We start from the raw sequence: 20,369 nt of genomic DNA, 5'->3' as shown, positions 1-20,369 counted from the left end.
TATGCCCCTAACTCTGCCTTCTTCTTGGAGTTATATCTGTGCAAATATCTAACATGAACATGAATATTTACTTTTACAGTCTTGCAGTCCCAAACTGCATTTTGTACAGAGTTAATAGTACTGCAATAATACTGCTAGCATACTACAAAATATCATTCACAAACCTACAAGTGGAGGTCCAACTTCCCCCTCCCCCTTCCCTATCTTTTTCTGTGCTGAGATTTCTGCCCCACCTGCAAAGTCTCTGCCCATGTAAGTGTACATTTTAGTAGTAAATGTAGGAGGGAAAAGTGGCTGGACATTGGGACAAGGGGAGTGGCTAAGGGAGGGGTAAGGAAGGGTTAAGGAAGCACTAGGGTGGGATTTAGGAAGGAATATGTACCCACCACAAAAAAGTAAATCAATTGGTATTCACAAACTGCATTTCTAAAATAACTAAAGACAAAAAAGACTTGCAATACTTGTAAATAAACTTCATGTCACAGCTGTAGTAAGTCCAGCACTAAACATGGCCAAGATCTGGTATCCCAACAGCCTCCCACAGAAATTATGGGAGTAAGGGACTTAAAATAAATTCAGAAACAATGTTAAATTGGGTTAAATTATTTAAACTATTTAGCAATAGGAATACATTTAATTTAATGTTAAATTAATGACCTAAAATACATGTTCTTTGTTTTAAGGTAACATATGTTAATAACCTTTTAGTAGCTCAATATTTATTAAACTATAATTACATTACCAATTCTATAAATCTCCTTTAATAATTATTGATAGACAATAAAAAAATATAACTTTTTACTTTGTATGAGAATTTTTTCTTAATTTTAACTTATTTTTTAATATTGTTCTATATGTAAAATATATATAAAACACATTTAAAATAAAACAATTTTTACTAAAAAAATTTAATGTAATAGACATTTTTAACTTTTCCCTATACTTCACCACAGGGAGATCTCTGCCACCAGGGCAGAAATATTCCTATGGTGAAATATGGGAAAAATTGAAAACATTTATCAAACTAGAAAAAAGTGTAAAAATATTGTCATGTCAAATATTTATGTAAATAAACTGTATATATTTATTTTGATCATAGAACACAATCATTTTCAGTTATATATTTAATCTTTTTAATCATAATAGATTAACATTATGTAAAAAGATTTAGTAAGAAAACCTAAAGCAACATATTTACATATATATATCATGTATTAAAAATTACAAAGGGTTATGACTAGAATTAATGTTAGTTCATGCAGTGTTTTCCAAAATTAAATTTACATTCACTCTTAAATTTAAAAAGGTTATTAAAATCATACTTTATTATGAAATAGCATTATTTTTAATCATATTGTAAATTATACCATTAACTTAATATTTTATGTATATTTAGAAAGTCGAAGTAAGTTAATTTAATTTAATAATGTTTATTTACGGGGTTCTTTTTTAAGTCCCCACCTATATTATTATCCAAGGGAAGGTGTTGCTGTATAAGTGGCTGGCCATGTGTGGTGCTGGACTACTGCTTCTTTTTGGATTTGATAACTTTACACTCATACATTAGGTTCCAACCTCTGTTTCATTAGGAGAAGATATGTAAGTCTACATGACTAACTAACTTCACACTGAGAACTGGTGAATAGCCCAAAGTAATAAAGTTACTTAAAAATGTAGTAGTATGTTTAGATTTACTCATGGGTAACATATTGAAGAAAGGTGCTATGCTAAAAATAGACATGGTGAGGAGTGCCCTGTTAGCTGTCAGAGATTTATTAAGCAAGGAATTGGATCGATTGTGTGTGTATTATCATAGAGCTAATAGAACCACCTGAGCAGCCCTGTTATTCTATCAAAGAACGTCAATTGTATGAATAGGCCCTCTTCTTGTATTCGGCACACAGCTTTCTTGTCTCTTGATCAGTCCCCATCAGTATTTCTATGTAAGTCTTCAATGTGTTTATGTTTATTAAATTTATAAAGCACAATTAAGTACTGGCTAAAGTTACATTTGCACAGAATGCTGGAATGTTCCACACATATGTCTAGTATGCATTCCCTGGATGCAGCAGTATAGTACAACCTCTGGAATACACACCATTTATTGATTTTAATAAATGCACAGTGTACTTAGCAGGTCTGTGATATATGAAAAATATGCATAGCATCTACCTTATACAGAGTGGGCAAGTCCCATATATGCCCAATATACACATCAGTCCTCTGATATTTTAACTATATGGAAACCTTGAATGAATGTTTGTAATTCTGACCTCAGATTATGTATTTGTATTGGCCTTCTAGCAACTTTTTATTATTATACATTAAAACGATTAAGTGCTAGCCACATACTATAAGCATATTTCCTGTGATTTTCTCTTAGAATCCCTTGTTATCAATAAATCCAATGACAAAATGCAGTGCATTTGTGTGATTCTTCAGTGATTTGCCTATATATGTGGCTTTGAAAGTATGTGTTTATTACAGGTTTCCGTGTCATGAGTGTATCTGAGACTTCCATACTGTGCATATATCAGTGGCTTCTATACTGATCCTTTATAAGAGGCCTATATAATTTGCACCATCTTAGGCTTCCATACTGTGCATATAACTGAGGCATGCATACTGAGTACCAGAAACATTTATAATGTGCAATAAACCTGTGGCACTCTTCTGATATATGCACATTGCCTAAACATATGCCACTGTAAACTAGAGGGAGCAGAAATAATAGTAAAAGTGTGTATCGCGTTATACAGTGAGCAACCCAAACTGACAGGCAGATTGAAATGAGATTCACATGCATTCATTTTCTGCAAAAACACAATGGGCTTCGATTCGCAAAGGTAAACTTTCACTTTTGAGTAAGTTTCTGTTTGTTTTGGAATTCACAAACTCCGATTTAATACTACCTTTATGACTGTGGAGGCTAGGCACTGGTAGCATAAACTCCTCACATAAAAAGATAGGCGTGTTGTATGTTTTTGTGTGCGGAGTTCTCTGCCCCGACTGTAGAACCTCAGCATACATAAACTCACCATTAAATATAAGTTTCTGAATTCCAAAACAAACATAAACTTACAAAGAAGTGTAAGTTTACCTTTGTGAATCAGGCTCCATGTATTTGGTTCTGTATTATACAAATTTTCAATTTTACACATATATGCACCTTCAATTTCCTCCACTGAATCTATAGAAAGCTGTGTGGCATTCCAGTGCAAACATGTACCTCATGCCTCTTTCCCTTTCATCTCAAAACCTCCCACATAAAACTACTGATGAAAAAACACAACACAGCAGGCAACTAACAGCCAATCTGCAAAGAACAATTTCCCTGAAAAACTCATAGAATGACCAGCCTTCAATGAAATCTTGAAATCTCAGAAGAAAATAATTTACTTCTAAGATCAGCACGCTGATTTCAGGCCTGGAAGAGGGCATGAGTTTGCCCTCATATCCATCTGTGATGACCTGAATTCCACAGGAGAAAATACTGGATTTGGAATGCTACTGTCCAAGGGTCTGTCAGTCTCCTTTAATACAATCTACTATCCCAGCCTACTACTGAATGTAGGAGTTGTTTATATTCCATAAAACTATCTCAGATTAAATCATCACTTATTGCTATGAGAGCCCATTGCAACATTGATCTCCCACTATACTCTTCAACTTCTTTCCCACAATGTGTCAGACCTCATCAGATAAGTCAATGCAATCTGTTATAACTATGCATATGACAGCAAGATCATCATAGCAAGATCATCCTCAAGTCTGAAAACATCATGCAGCGGCACTCACCTAGTCTAGACCATTGCTTGTAAACCATTGGGAAATGGATGTTGATTCACTGCCTTAAAATCAACAATATCGTCACTTTTGCGAAGAGGGTGAAATGCCACCATATGGCCCTCTGAACTTAAACCTCCTCCATTGACTGGTGAAAAATCTGGGATTTGTCACGGACTCCAAATAATGCATAGTGTCAGAAGTCAATCAAGTTGCTAGACGTGTCTATCACACCATGTGAACCATGAGCCACATGTCCTCACGTCTACATCTCTGAAGAAAGTTTATGTCACCATATCATGATATTGTCGCACCTCAGCTATGCAAACAGATTTAAGCTTTGAGCCATAAACTAGTTCTTAGGAAGACTAAAGATAAGGTCAAATACAAGAGTTTGACAACTTGCAGTAGTGAAAAATGAATTTAAGGTTTTTCACAACATGAACATGTAAAACTGAAAGCTACATTTCCAACTTTTTAAATACACTGCACCCTACACTTAGGGCTGTGTGGAGCCTACCCTATGGGTAACTTATATGTATTAAAAAGGAAGGTTTGGGCCTGGCAAGAGGATTACCTTGCCAGGTCGACATGGCAATTTAAAACTGCCCACACAGGCTTTGCTATGGCAGGCTTGAGCCATGTTTGAAGGGCTACTGCAGTAGGTGGCACAATCAGTGCTGCAAGCCCACTGGTTGCATTTAATTTGCAGGCCCTGGGAACAGATATTGCACAAATAGGGACAAATAAGTAAATTAAACATGTCATTTGTGGCTACACTGATGTTATTATGTTTTAGAGAAAGAGCACATGCACTTTACCACTGTTCAGCAGGGGTAAGTGCCCAGAGTCCTAAGTCAGCAAAAATGAAGTAAAAAAACAAAACAGGAGGTCAAAAAGCAAAAAGTTAGGGGGACACCAGGGCAAGGATGCCATTTCTAACAGGAAGGGTTAATTGGAAGGTTTGTGACAGTGATGGGGTTATTAGTAAGATTGGGTGCATTTAAGACCATTAAGTGGGTCTTCACAGTGACAAGTTGAAGAAAGAGTCTTAAGTAGTCAAGAAAGAGGATTTTGTAATAGAGTATGTAGAAGGAAGGGTTTACTTAAATGGTCCGAACTCATGGTAGTCACTGAGGTGAGGGGTAGTATCATGGTGTTGAGGGATGGTAATATTTTGAATGTGAGAAGGATCACAAGTTGTATTGACCTTCAAAACAAAATTTGGTCTGAGTATTTGGACCTGGACATGAATGTGGATATGTGTGTGCGACAGTCAGTACACATATACAGAAAACAAAACCGGAAGTTGGAAGAGTAGCTGTGCAAGTAATTGGCAGCCTCAGTTCCTTGCATACCTGGAGCAGTTCCTGCATATTCTTTTTTGTTTTCAACAATTTTGTACTGATGGTGCCAGAGTACCTTCTTCCAGGTTTTGCCTTGTTTAGTTGTTTGCTTGCTCATTATACTTTATTAATGCTGCTCCTTTTTATTGTGTTCCACCCTTACTTGCTTTTCCCGGTGCTTTACTTATATTATTTCTTATGTTGTTATGTTTTCTCTGACATATGATTCTTTTTTGTTTTTCACCATAAGTTACCATCTATTTTCATAACTGTATTTGGGGAAATGAGGATATGTAAAGTTATGTTCTGTTCTCATGTTTCCTGGGCACTTTTAGATTATGTCATTTGGTTATAAAATGTGGATCGTATTGAAAATGGAGATTGTGCCTGTCAGAGTTTGGATACCTTTGACCTCTCTTCAATAAATCCCTGTTTTGCCTCTAAAATTTTCCAATCTTATCCATCTGCTGTATTCCCGCTTTCACCTACTCAAACAGTCTGACCGATCCATCCACTACTAGATCAAAGTAAAAGACATATGCTGAAAATACATTTCAGAAGACCTACACTCCTTAGAAGAGTAAAGAAGTTGGAGCACCCTTATACTACAAGGATGTGTTTCTTACCCTCCAATGTACATTTGTGCTGCCTTTTCGAACAGCCGCACCATATTTGCAACTTCAGCCAAAAGCAAAGCTATTCACATAGTCAGCACACTGGGCACAACAATAAACTTGGGTCAAGCACCAATGGCACTTCTTTTAGCCAGATGTTGCCTCACATGCCATCATCACAGTTTACGAGGTCTAGTAGTAGGGGCAGCTCCTCCATAAGGGTGGAGGAGCGTCACCTCCTGCTGGCAGCAACCACTGCAAACCCTTTCACAAGCAAAGGATAATAAACTGTGTTTATCAGGCTTTTCTTGTGAAAGGGGTGGGGCATTGGGGGTGACGGTCAGAGGGGAGTTCACTGTGCACTCCCCTCAGAGTGCATGTGTGTTTAGACGGCCGTCTCGGGCCGGTCAAACACACATGCGCACAGGGCTCTGTGTTGCTGGGATGGAGAGAGCCTGCGCATGCTCCCAGTCTGCCTGGGAGTGCCCTGGTTGGCACTTCCATCCAATCCTGAATGTGCTTTGAGCAAAGTCAGGTTTGGCTGCAGGGCAGGCTGGGTGCCTGTGCTTGCGTGCAGCAGAGGAGCAGAGGAGCGGCGCAGGAGCAGAGATACGTTTTTTTAATTATTAAAAAAAAAAATGTTATTAATTCCAGCCCCCAAGTCCCCCCCCACATGCACACCACCACACCCCGCCGCAAGGAATCCATGCGAGCCGCGACTGTCTAGTAGAAGAAACCCAAAATAAAACTGTGCATGAGTATGCTAACATCCTTTAGACTTAGCTCTCCCAGTATCAACTACATCAAAAAAGTAAAAAACATTACTTTCAGTCTCTAAAAATGCAACACCCTGACTACAATGGGTTGTATGTATCAAGCATAAATCCTTAAAGTGCACAACACATTGGACAGGAGAATAATGTTGAAACTACAAGGCAGAGTACCTCCAGATTCCTTCATGGACTATTTTTGCTGGCTCTAGAACCCAGTGCACTTTACCCTGGCTAACCAGAGGTTGAAATGATGAAATCGGCATATTTCTAAATGGCATATTTAACTTACTTATTAGTCCATACTATTGGTTCAAAGTGTACCCAGGGCATATAATTTGAATGTTGCAAATGGACTGTAGCACGCATTGTGCCATCCACTAGAGGGACAGTGTAAGGTGACTGTAGACCTACCCTTAGTAGACTGGCAGTGCAGTTGTAAACTTCAAATATAAAGTGTCAAAAGAACCTCATCTGACAGTCCTAAACCTTCTTTTCAAATATTAATTAGTTACTCCTAATTAGGCCTGATGGCCCATAAGGCAGGGTGCATGCATTTAAATTTTGGACATGTGAAACATTACTGTTAAACAAGTGCTTTCAGTGAAAAGGCCCCAAAAGCTAATTTCAATGTAGCAGGATTGGATGATCTATAGGAAAGCATTACAATACAATAGTACATTTAATAATGTTATGTTCTGCTAAAAAACACCTATAAAATTATTTCTTTGACTTTTTAAAATACTTATTTCAAGGCCAATTCTCTGTTGAAGTCAGACTTGTAATACATATTTTAAAAAAGGTACTTTTAAATGTTACCTTTTCCCTGCCTAAAGCCTCTAGAGCCCTATTTGTTGAACCTTTAACAGTCATCTGGCAGCTAAATGCACCCCCTTTATGAGGTGTGAACTTCCTCTCAGGGCTGGGACAAAGGCCTTTGGTATGTGGAGGTGTTCTGTTCTTCTGGCAGGATTACCATCTGGGCTGTGCTCAGGAACTTGATTAACTTTCACAAGCCCAAGATTGCCTAATCACCGATGCAGAGAAGCTGTCCCCAGAACTGGTTTAGAGTGACAACTGAGGAGGGTTGCTCATTTCTTTGACCTCACCTCCTGAATGAGCACACAGGCTCGGCACAGGGGGAGAAGGGTTTCACCACATTGGATTTAGGTAGAGAGGGACATTGTGGGATTGTTTGCAGTAGGGCCCACATGAAGTGATACAAAAGGGGGTAAGATTACACCTAGGAACTTTTACTTAGTTTGCAGGAGTCACCCCCACCCACAGGGTAGTAGCAGGCATAAATGTGGTACCCAGGGGACCCTCATCAGACGTTCCTCTGGACCCATGGAAGAACAAAATAGGATTAGACCTGCTCTCAGTGGTGACCTGAGAGGAGCCTGGAAGTCTCAATTGGCCCTCCCTCTTGTATCCAGGTTGAAAAAGTGGACTTCATTGGCCATAACGCTGACCTCCTGTTCTAGCTACAAGGACACAACAAGCTATAAGAGGCCTTTTTTACAAATTTCCAGCTGGCCAGTTCCAACTGGGTTTCCCCTGGACCCTTGTGCTGGCATCTGTTGGTGGGAGTCTTGACCCCAAGTGTGTCCCCAAGGTTCTGGACCCTTGGCTTGTGTCAAAGTGCACTCTTCTAGCTTTTCCTTTAACCTGGGACTTAGAAACTTTTTGGTTCCAAAGACCTCTGCAGGACCCGGACCAACTGAATAAGCTGATCTAATTAAGGTGTGTTGCCACTGGAGAAAGGATTCACGTTGCTCCCCTCTGAGCTTTCCAGCAGCAGCACATCTGCATTGTGGAGCCCTCTTTGGCTATAGCCTGCAGCCTTGCCCTGCTGGAAGACTCTGAGCTTCATAAAAGTGACTAAGTCACAAGGTAAAGATTTTCATAGGGCGAAGGCACAAAAAGTATATGGTTGGCAAGGAACCTTCTCTTTGCTCAAAATTCAAATTTCTCCCGCCTGGTGCTTTCCCACCAAAAGTCAGTGGCTTCACCAAACCTTGTCCAATGGTTCTCCAACAACCTGATGCCCTCTTCAGCCACAGCCTACCGCCTGGCCCCGCTGAGGATTTTTGACTTCCATTTCAAAGTCTAAAGGCTTCATTTAAATTTTGGCGGGCTGCCCCTCCACTAACGGGGTGAAGGAGATACTTATTTCATTGCCTTGATGGAGGTGCCACCCGCCAGATTTAAAAATGTCCACTGGGCCATCATACATTTCTAGACTTGACAAGAGCCGCCATCACAGTGGTTCCTGTCAATGCATTGTAAGTTTGATGAACGGCTCCGTAAATATAGTGGAGCCATACGGAGAACTTACAACTTTTTTTAATTAAATAAAACAATCTAAAAGCTAGATTTTCCTTTTGAAAATACAAATTATGCCCTCCTGCTATGGCAAGGGAAGCATTGTTCACTTTTCAAGGCTACCTACTACCAGATGTTTCCTAGCAGTGAAGAGTATTGAAAAATGGCTATATGTTTGCCCATCTAAGTTACGTGAGCCAACATGAAGCCAAACCTCTGATTGTCCTTACTCTGTGAGGACATCAGAGGAGTTTGACTACGGTGGAGACAGAGTAATCTTCTTCATCATCTAACTATGATCGACCCTTATGTTAATCCAGTGGACAGACCATAATGTTGGTGGGGAGGGTACTCTGTTGTCATTGTGACAGAGTACCCCCTCCGCCAAGATTTAAATTAGGCTTGGAGTCCGAAGATAAAACTTCTAACCTGGTCAAACCAGGTTTCTGTATCTGACTCAGTCTGTATCATGACTGGCTATAATTTTTTCTTAGATACAGGTTAAGCACAAACAGATAACCACAGTTGGCGCTTAACACTTTTCAGTGCTATTTTCACACTTAAACAATAAAAATTCATAACTCTGGCTCCGTTATTGGATTTTTGTTATTTTGGTGTAATTTTATTTATTAAAATATTCTCTATTTTTTAAAATTCTTGATGAATTTTTTCTTATATTGGTGTTCTGAATGTATTACTCTGTTGGTATTGCATAAATACTTCACAAGGTATCTCTAGGCTAAGCCTATTTGCTCTGAGCCATAGGTACTATGGACTTCGGCTAGGGTTAGTTTAGTGACCCTAGGGGTTCAGCCTGACAAAGATCGTAGATATTATTTGAAGTAGGTACTCACCCCCACCTTTAACTAATACCCTAATATCTTACACTTTCATAAGTGTAAAGGTTAGATGTGAATATGAGAGTATACAAAATAAAGAGTTTCTTGGTTCGGACCAGTACTTAATTTGTAAAAAATATAAAAAAAAAATATAGGTCCCAGGGACCTTTTCAGGTGGTCACTGTAGCTTGACCCAACCGTTGCCCCTGCCAGCACTGCCAAAGACAGTAGCAACACCACTACTACTAACCATCACGATAGTAAAAGTGTGGCAATTCAGACAATTCCAGGTCACCCTAAACTTCAAGAAGAGCTTGGGTGGCAGGTAGTAGTCATGTTAATGTATAATACATATTAAACAGTAGTTGTGCTCATCTCAAATTAGAAGAACAGAGCCACCAAGTGGCGGACTGTCATAAGTGAATGTATTGATAAATATGTGGCGGTGCCGAGCACTGAAAACCACAGGCTCAAGTTAGGCACTTCTTGGGACCAAAGAGTAGTTGCATAGATTTATTGGTTGAAATATGATTAGGTAATTTTCTCTGCTGAGCAGATTGATGGTTATCAGTTATCCAAATGGATGGATGGATGGATGAATGGATGGTTGGATGGACAGGCGCATGGATGGATAGAAGTATGGATGGATTGATTCTTAGCTGGGTAAAAAGTTAATTTAAGATCCATCTTGGCAGCCTCTTGTGGATGGCAATTGATAACTATTCTCCTTCCAGCAATTTGCTACAAACTAATTGCCTTTTTAGATTGTGATATTACATTGTACAAACAAATGCCTACATAATGATTGCTTTGCATTTATCAGGTCTTTCCAGTATTATAGATTTCCGTGTGTATTGCAGAAAAGTGGATCATAATTACAACTGCACTGAACATCTATCAATTTTTTGCAGTAAATCGAGCATGTTCTTTCTGCTGTCAGTCCAAATATTTATTGTGGGAGCACATTTGCTGATTGCAGCCAGCATTGATCCTAAGAAGGAACTGCAGACAACCAACACTTGCCAAGTAATAACTTGTGGTGCACCAGGGAACAATGGGCTCCCAGGGAGAGATGGAAGAGATGGCAGGGAAGGACTAAAAGGAGAAAAAGGAGACCCAGGTACGTACATTTTAAAACAAAATCATTTACCCTTTTTTGTTCTTAAATGGTCAATTTCTCCCATCGACTTTATGGATATGTCTAGTTGTACCTTTTGATAGCAGACAGATACTATGATCACTCTCTCATCAAGAAGCCATCTGTGGCTTCTACTAAACAACAGTTTGCAATATCAGGCACAAATCAAGAAGTCTGCATAGAAATGACCCCAGGATAGACTTTCAGATCTGCACAGCGGATGACGGGCTCTCTTCTAGGTAGAATAGTTCTAAAGAGTGCTCTGGGGCAATCCCCTCACCCTGCACACTGGGCTTGTTGACATGGGCATCCTTCTACTGTTCTAATACCTAACAGCATATTGTTCAATAAACGTTTCTACACTTTTATGTAATGATGTTATTGAATTAATTTATAACATATTTGCCTCTTCTGCTGAGGTCTTAAGGGCACTCAAGGTACTTCTTTCAAGCAATGTGGAACCAGAATATCGTGTGATGTAAAGAATGAGTTATAAATATTACTTGCAAAATATCCTCCTTTACAATTATTAACGGAAAATCTACACCCAATGTGACAATATTTCATAAGCAATATTTTAAATGTGATATGCATGTCAGGCAATATTTCTGGCAACCATATTCAGACATACAACACTCAAATCAGTGCCTACAGTGATCCACTGAGCCGATGTAAGATGCACCTGCAGGTACCTAGTTCAGAAACTGCAGGGACCCCACTCAAATACAGCAGCCACTCACTTGCAGTTACTCAATCTCATGATCTTTATTTTTACTGTCCTTGATGTTTCTCTATTTTATCACCATGATTTCTGTTAGTTATTTAAAATGTTGCTTTCTTTGTTTCAGACTTTTATTCCTACACGTTTATTACCCCCTCATGGGGTCTTCCTCGTCCCAGTCCTTCCCAACAAGGTTTGATCCCTCATGACAGGAGTAGCACCAAAGTCATTTTTCTATGTTTACCTTTTTTTATAACTGCTCCTCCCCCTGCCTCCTCCTGTTTTGTTTCTTGTCGCAGTGCAGAAAAGCACACTGGTTTGTTCTTTCTACATTTTTTGCTGTTCTAAATGCTTTTACTAACTTTTGGGGTTGTGTGCTTCCTGTTGTGTGTGCACTTTGTTCCACATTGCTGGAACATGCCTCTGGATTGATTCTGCTGGCTTCCCTGCTCATGTGCTGAGCTGGGGCAGGGAGCTGAGGTCGCATTAGGGGGGCGGGCTGCTTGGGGGCCAGTGTCGTGGCTTCCCGGTCCTTTGCACCTGTCAGAGATTGACGTGTGTTGCAGAGTTGAGCTTGCTTCCTCTTAGGTGGCTGGGTTCTCGTGAGGTGAGAACTGGTTGCCTAGTAATGGATACTTAAACAGGAAACACAGACGCTGCTATATGGCGTTGCTGTGCTTCATTGCAAAAGTCTCTGACCATGGCCAACCGAATGGAAAAAAGGAAGCATTCTCAACTATCTGAAGAACAGGAGTCTGAGGAACTGTTACATATTTCCAGTGAGGATTTACAGTCTTTGATTAAAGGGACTGTGAATTCTGACATCGTCAGTGGTTGGATGATGATGATGCAGAGGAGCTGGAAGACTATAAGGGCAGATACATACAATCTGAGCAGCTGAAGGAGGTCTTGACTCACAGAAGGGACTTAGGGCCAGATGTAGCAAACATTTTGCATGGCGCAAATAGCAAATTTCGCTGCTTGCGACATGCAAAAAACACATTGCGATGCCCAATCCCCGTTTTGCGAGTCAGTAACCTGGTTATCGACTCGCAAAACGGGACTTAGAGTCGCAATTAGGAAGGGGTATTCCCCTTCCTAATTGCGAGTCGCAGCACGATGCTGCATTGCTTTGTGACCGCGAACGTGGTCACAAAGCAATCACAGTTACCACCAGTGACACACTGGTGGTAACCCATTCGCAAAAGGGAAGGGGTCCCCATGTTACTCCTTCCCCTTTGTGAATGGCCTGGAAAAAAAAAATTCAGAGCAGGCAGTGGTCCTATGGACCACTGCCTGCTCTGAAAAAATGAAACTGAAACGTTTCATTTTTTCATTTTGTAATGCATCTCGTTTTCCTTTAAGGAAAACGGGCTGCATTACAAAAAAAAAAAACAGCTTTATTGAAAAGCAGTCACAGACATGGTGGTCTGCTGTCTCCAGCAGGCCACCATTCCTGTGACTGCTGCGAGTCGCAAGGGGGTCACAAATTGCAACCCACCTCATTAATATTAATGAGGTAGGCCTTTGTGATCCCCTTGCGAGTCACAGATGGTGTCAGGGACACCATCCTGCATTCTGAATTGTGACTCACAAATTGCGAGTCTCTCTGACTCGTAATTTGCGAGTCGCAATTCTGGAAATTCGTACATCTGGCCCTAACTGAGGTTTGACTTCCCGAGTTTTAATGAAGATGAAGTTTTGGCACACTATAACAAGGAGAATCTGGAATGTTTTCCTTTTCAAGAGGTAATGTGCATCATAGAGAATGGAAGGATATTGACAAATCCACAATTCCTCATTTTCCTCACAAGAGGTATTTGTTGGAGGGTTTTGAAGACCAGTTCCCTCAGACCCTTAAAGTTGATACTATTTTGGCATCCATGCCCTCCTCTTTCTCTTTGACCTCAGAGGATCCTGTCCTTTCAGACCCTGTAGAAGGTGGAGCCTGTTTGAAAAGAGCATATGCTGCTTCTAACTAGTGGATAAGAACAAACACCTATGTGACTTATGGCACTCAAGCACTCTTGAAGGATTTGTGTTCTTTGATTGCATTCAGGTCCAGGAGGATTCTTCTTAACTGTTGCCTCATATGGGACTATTGTTGCAATTTTTTTCAGATGTCTGTTGTTGACAGTCATTGGGCATCAACTTCTGCAGCCGGTGTTTCCATTTCAGGCAGGTGCTCATTATGGTTGAAGTCTTGGAAAATGGAGGCTAGCCAACCCTCCTTGATTTGTGCCATTATTGGGCCCAAAATTATTTTGTCCAGAGCTCAATTACATGGTTGGAAAGGTGACAGAGAAGAAGAAGATCCTACGGCCTATTAAGCAGGTGGTGGATGAGAAACAATTTGGTTTCAGGAAAGGGTTTTTTCAGGCCAATGAGCACCTGCCCTTTCGAGGTAGGACCAGTGATCGGGGGGCCGCCTTCTATAATAAATTCTGACCATCTTACTGCAGGACCCCTTCTATCCAGCAGCTGAAATGACTATATGGCATTATATGGCATAAGGTTGCCTCAGAGACTTTGTTCCACAATGAAAAGGTGCAGTGTTGGATGCCTGGGTCCTTTCAGTAGTGGAACAGGTTTATAAGAAACAGTTCAAAGATCACGCTCCAATTCCAGGCTTCAGAGCTATACCTTTTCCAAAGAATCCCATGCAGGTGCAGAGTCTCATGGTGGGAATCAAGCTGCTTTTGGAGAAATACGCAATTGTCCCTGTGCTGGAGGGTCTGCTGGGTTTGAGGTTCTACTCAACTCTGTTTTTAGGTCCGAAGCCAGACGGATCCTTTCGGCCCACCTTCATTATGCGGTCTCCGAACAAATTTCTGCTGGTGCAACATTTTTAGATGGTGTCTCTGCAGGCACTCATTCCTCTCCTCATGAAGGGAGACTATCTGGCCATGCTAGATCGCCAAAATGCCAACAGTCATGTGAGAGTCCATGTGAAGAGTCAGTCATTCCTGAGGTTCATAGTCTTCAGCCAGCATTTTCAGTTTCAAGTCCTTCTGTTCAGCCTGCCTATCTCTACCAGGGTCTTCTCGAAGGTATTAGCCTCTTTTGTTGCTTTCTTGCTCCATCTCTTTTAAAAGCGCAAACAAATGTGGAGTTGGTGCTCGAGGCCTTGGGTTACTTTGGCCTGCTTGTGAATTTTCTGAAATCTCACCTTACTCCTTCCCAGATGAAGATGTTTCATTTGGACACTCAGCTGGGGGATGAATTTCTTCCAGATGACAGAGTCCTTTATCTCCAGATGGAGCTGGCAGAGTTGTTAACTCGCTCGCACAGTTCTGCAAGATGTTGGTTGAGAGCGCAAGGACAGTTGGCAGCCATCCCAAGGCCAAAGGGGTTGCTGTATGTCTTTCCTCCAATCCCTTTCCTGCCCAGGGTGCTACAGAAAGTCAGAATGTAACAAGTTCATGTGATCCTCATTGCCCCTTACTGGCCCTGCAGTCACTGGTTTCTTCTCCTCTTGTATCTGGTCAAGGGTCGGGTTTTTGTTCTTCATCGCAGCACCTCTCCCCTTCAGTTTCCTTTGCTGTCTCGACAGATGGCACCTCAGTTATGTCTGACAGATTGGCTATTGAACAGATAGGTTTGGTGCAGTTGGGTTGTTCTTCTCAAGTTGCTTTGGAGATACAGTCTTCTAGGAAGAAATTTACCCTGATATCTTATAGGAATCATTGAGTGTCTTTCCCTACTTCGTGCCACGCTTGATCTGAGGATCCTGCTCGTATTGATCCTTTTAAGATCTTGGATTCTTTGTGAGAAGGGTTTTTGAAGGGATTGACTCCTTGCACTCTTTCGGCACAGTAAGCAGCTATTCAAGCTTGTCATTCTTTTTCAGTTGATTTCTCTACCTTGTCTTCCCTGGTGTTGAGGTTACTTAGAAGCTTCAGGTTACAGTAGTCCCTTGTCAGCTGGATGGTTCCTTCTTGGGACGTGTCCATTGTATTGTGGGGATTGCAGGATGCCCTGTTTGAGCCTTTAGAGGAGGTGGAGTTGGTCTGGTTGTCAGCTAAGGTGGTTTGCCTGGTGGCTATAACCTCAGCCAGGCGTTTGAGTAAACTGGGGGCCCTGCTTGCTGTTTTTATCCTGGATTGGGTGGTTCTCAGGTTGGACCTAAAGTTTATCCCTAAGGTTTCTTCCTCTTTTTATTTTTTTCAGGAGGTTGTTTTGCCCATTTTTCCTGATTCCTCCTCTTCCCTTCCTTCTACCTTGAATATCAGGAGGGCTTTATTTGGATTGTACTAAACCATTTAGGTTATCTCATTCTTGTTTTGTGGCTTACGGTCCTGTTTCAAAGGTGTTGGACGTATTTGCTTATGCAGGGTCATCCCCAATCTTTTTGCCTCCTGCCTTCTATTTTTTCTGACCTGTTGCTCTTGGCTTTTGAACTCTGAGCACTTTACCACTGCTAACCAGTGCTAAAGTGCACATGCGCTCTGTGTAAATTGTATGTGATTGGTTTATCCATGATTGACATATTTGATTTACTAGTAAGTCCCTAGTAAAGTGCACTAGAGGTGCCAGGGCCTGTAAATCAAATGCTACTAGTGGGCCTGTAGCACTGGTTGTGCCACCCACATAAGTAGTTCTGTAATCATGTCTCAGACCTGCCATTGCAGTGTCTGTGTGTGCAGTTTTAACTGTAAATTCGACTTGGCAAGTGTACCCACTTGCCAAGCCCAAACCTCCCCTTTTCATACATGTAACGCACCCCTAAGGTAGGCCCTAGGTATCCCCAAGGGCAGGGTGCAGTGTATGGTTAAGGTAGGACATATAGGGGGTCATTCTGACCCTGGCGGTCTTGGACCGCCAGGGTCACGAATGACGGAAGCACCGCCAACAGGCTGGCGGTGCTTCAAATGGCATTCTGAGCGCGGCGGTAAAGCTGCGTTCGCCCTGCCGGGGCCGGCGGTATTCCGCCGTTTTTGCCCCGGCTGGGAAAATCCGCCAGGGCAGCGCTGCAAGCAGCGCTGCCGTGGGGATTCTGACCCCGTACCGCCAGCCTGTTTCTGGCGGTTTTCACCGCCAGGAACAGGCTGGCGGTAAGGGGTGTCCTGGGGGCCCCTGCACTGCCCATGCCAGTGGCATGGGCAGTGCAGGGGCCCCCTAACAGGGCCCCGGCCAGCTTTTCAACTGCACCCATCACACCGCCGCAACACCGCCGGCTCCATTCAGAGCCGGCTCCTGTGTTGCGGCCTCATTCCCGCTGGGCCGGCGGGCGCTAACTTGGTTAGCGCCCGCCGGCCCAGCGGGAATGTTGGAATGGGGACCGCGGAAATTTGCCCGCATGGCGGCCAAATGGCGGTTTCCGCCAGGGTCACGAATGACGGAAGCACCGCCAACAGGCTGGCGGTGCTTCAAATGGCATTCTGACCGCGGCGGTAAAGCCGCGTTCGCCCTGCCGGGGCCGGCGGTATTCCGCCGTTTTTGCCCCGGCTGGGAGAATCCGCTAGGGCAGCGCTGCAAGCAGCGCTGCCGTGGGGATTCTGACCCCGTACCGCCAGCCTGTTTCTGGCGGTTTTCACCGCCAGGAACAGGCTGGCGGTAAGGGGTGTCCTGGGGGCCCCTGCACTGCCCATGCCAGTGGCATGGGCAGTGCAGGGGCCCCCTAACAGGGCCCCGGCCAGCTTTTCAACTGCACCCGTCACACCGCCGCAACACCGCCGGCTCCATTCAGAGCCGGCTCCTGTGTTGCGGCCTCATTCCCGCTGGGCCGGCGGGCGCTAACTTGGTTAGCGCCCGCCGGACCAGCGGGAATGTTGGAAAGGGGACCGCGGAAATTTGCCCGCATGGCGGCCAAATGGTGGTTTCCGCCTGGCGGGCGGCAGTAGCCGCCCGCCAGAGTTGGAATCACCCCCATAGTAATGTGTTTTATATGTCCTGACAGTGAAATATTGCTAAAAATGTTTTCACTTTTGCAAAGCCTGTCCCTCTCATAGGTTAACATGGGGGCTACCTTTAAATCTGATTAAAGTGTTGATTCCCTTTGGGAGCGGATGGACATGTGGAGTTTGGGGTCTCTGAGCTCATAATTTAAAAATACATCTTTTAGTAAAGTTGATTTTAAGATTCTGCGTTTGAAAATGCCACTTTTAGAAAGTGAGCATTTTCTTGCTTATACCATTTCTGTGACTCTGCCTGTTTGTCGATTCCCTGTCTGGGTCAGTTTGACAGTTGGGCCGGTTGCACCTCACACTAGACAGTGACACAAAAGGAGCTGGGGTGTAGTCTGCATTTCCTGATGAACCATCTGTGCCAGGTGGGAGGGGAAGAGTGGTCACTTACACCTGAAAGGGCTGTGCCTGTCCTCACACAATGCAGTCTCCGACCCCCTGGTGAGTGTCTGGGGCCTGGCCTGGGCAAGACAGGATTTCACATTCAAAAGAGACTTTACTTTGAAGTAGGCCTACTTCAAAGGAGAAATTGGGTATAAGAAGGGCACCCAAAACCACAGACTTTAGATCACTTCTGGACATCAAGAGGAACCTCTGCCTGGACAAGAGCTGAAGCGCTGAGGAGAAGTGCTGCCCTGCCTGTGACTGTGCTTTGTGGAGCTATCCTGCAGCTGCTGCTTCTGCAGGATTAATAGGGCAAAGACTGGACTTTGTGTACCTTCCATCTTGTGAAGAAATCTCCAGGGGCTTGATTTAGAGCTTGCCTCCTGTTGTTTGAAGTCTCAGGGACAGCAAAGACTTCTCTCTTCCAGCACCTTGAGTCTCTGGAGAGACTCCTGCTCTGACAAGTGGTGCCCTATCCAGTCCCTGGGCCCTTGAAAGAAAGGCTGGTGGAAACCCAAGGAAATCAACTTCGGACGACTTCAGACCAACGCCGCTGCTGAATCCGGTGACGCCGCCTGCAACCGACTCCATGATCTTTGCTGGAACGTGACGACCTTCGCGGAAGTCGCTGCACCACACCATGTCCGACGCCGCCCAAAGTGCGCGGATTGAGCGTTTCACACCGATGCCGCAATCCCCGACTTCGCACATCGACTTGTTTTCACTCTTCACCAAAGGTACTGTACTTGGGGGTCTATGCGACTCCATGTCCGGCGCCGCTGGTGTCGGCTTGTTGGGTACGACTCCGTCACGATGCCGTGTTAACATCTCATCGAAGCATTTTGTGTTTCTAAGCACTATTTTTGAGTTTCATCTTTAAAAATTCATAACTTGACTTGTGTATGTTGGATTTTTGTCGTTTTGGTCTTGTTTTGTTTAGATAAATATTTCCTATTTTTCTCAACTGGTGTTGTGTCATTTTTCAGTGTTTTCATCATGTTACTGTGTGTGTTGGTACAAATACTTTACACCTAGCACTCTGAAGTTAAGCCTACTGCTCTGCCAAGCTACCAAGGGGGTAAGCAGGGGTTAGCTGATGGTGATACTCTTTTACCCTGACTAGAGTGAGGGTCCTTGCTTGAACAGGGGGTAACCTGACTGTCAACCAAAGACCCCATTTCTAACAAAAGGGATAGAAGGTTTCAACCCAGACTCTTAGTAAGTGGGTGCTACAGACTATTGCTCATGCATATGATGTAGTGGGGGAGTCTGTCCGGCAGGATGTCCAGAGGAGGTCAATCAGGGTGGTGGCCACTTCCTGGGTGGAACCTGGGTGTGTTTCCCTCTTGGGAATTTGCCAGGAGGCCACTTGGCCATCCCCTCATACGTTCCTTACTCACTGCAGTCTTTCAGTTTGTGGAGACCTTGATGGGCATTTTGGATCTGCTGTTTTGTCTACTGCTACTTAGTGATTCTGATTGTTTTCACTAAATAAACATTGTTTACAGACTGCTTTTTGGTGCAAACTTGTTTCATTTGAGCTTGGTTACTTCTACATTAGTAAGTACTGGGACAAGAAGAACCCCATGAGGGGTTAATCTTCTGTTACTTACCGGTAATCTCCATTACCCCAATTAAGAGGTCCTCCTCATCTCAGTTCTCTTCCTTTCCTCCCTCCTGGTTGCACCTTGTTTGGCACAGCTTAGTAACGTATAGAAGGAGGCGGAGGAGAAGCTATTATTAATTAAAAAAGGTACAAATAGAAAAAAGGACTTCTGTGCTACTCCTGTCATGAGGAACAAACCTTGTTGGTAAGGACTGTGACGAGGAGGCCCCCTAATTGGGGTTATGAAGATTACTGGTAAGCAACGGAACATTCCCACTTACCTTGCTTCTCAATCCCTGCCTTACTCTTTTTCTCCCTCTTTATTTTTTTTATTCATCTCACTTCTCCTTTCCACTTTTACTTCCTTATTGTTCCTCCTGTATTCAGCCCATTTATCCATCGTTGTTCCCTCACTTTCATTGTGTTCTCTTTTTCCTTTATATCTCGTTCATTTTTACTCAGTAATTATATTCGACGTCCACCTTCTATCCTTTTGCATTTCATTTCTGCAGCTCTCTTCAATATCTGAATTCCTCTTGAACTCCTTCTTCCCTATCAACCATCTATCTCCCCTCTCTGTTCCTTTCTCTGTTTAAAATACACACATCTTTACACATTCCCATCCATGATTTTCCATTTACCCTCCTTCCTTTAACTTTAACACACAAAGTTGTGGATTTGTAGGAGTACTCCTAAAGTTGGATATTTACCTGCAACGGTTTCTGTGAGAGGGCGTAGGGGCACAGGCCCCTTTGCAATCGCTGTAAAAAGAAAAGCAATGCTAAATATGAGTTTTTACACTGTCTGCAACTCACCAATATATTGTTGTTGCTGTGATGCCACTAGTGCCTCATGACACCTTCAATAAACTTGCTTCCCTCAGGAGCCGAAAGTCTGGAGTATTTGCCTGGCTGAAAATCTCTCAGCCCTGAGG

At 43.0% G+C, this 20,369-nt stretch overlaps 1 protein-coding gene across 1 annotated transcript in view; it reads left to right on the top strand.

The window, feature by feature from the left end:
* Positions 1-20,369, top strand: part of LOC138300608 (pulmonary surfactant-associated protein D-like) — a 158,324-nt gene that overhangs the window by 11,764 nt on the left and 126,191 nt on the right. The window contains exon 2 of the mRNA XM_069240203.1: positions 10,592-10,800. Coding sequence (XP_069096304.1) covers positions 10,602-10,800 — 199 coding nt within the window. The 5' untranslated portion in view covers positions 10,592-10,601. The remainder of the gene's footprint in view (positions 1-10,591; positions 10,801-20,369) is intronic.

The sequence above is a fragment of the Pleurodeles waltl genome, chromosome 6, assembly GCF_031143425.1.
Source record: "Pleurodeles waltl isolate 20211129_DDA chromosome 6, aPleWal1.hap1.20221129, whole genome shotgun sequence".
NCBI classification, from domain to species: Eukaryota; Metazoa; Chordata; class Amphibia; order Caudata; family Salamandridae; genus Pleurodeles; species Pleurodeles waltl.
Note: the sequence above shows the minus strand (reverse complement) of the source record. Positions and strands in the feature narration are given on the sequence as shown.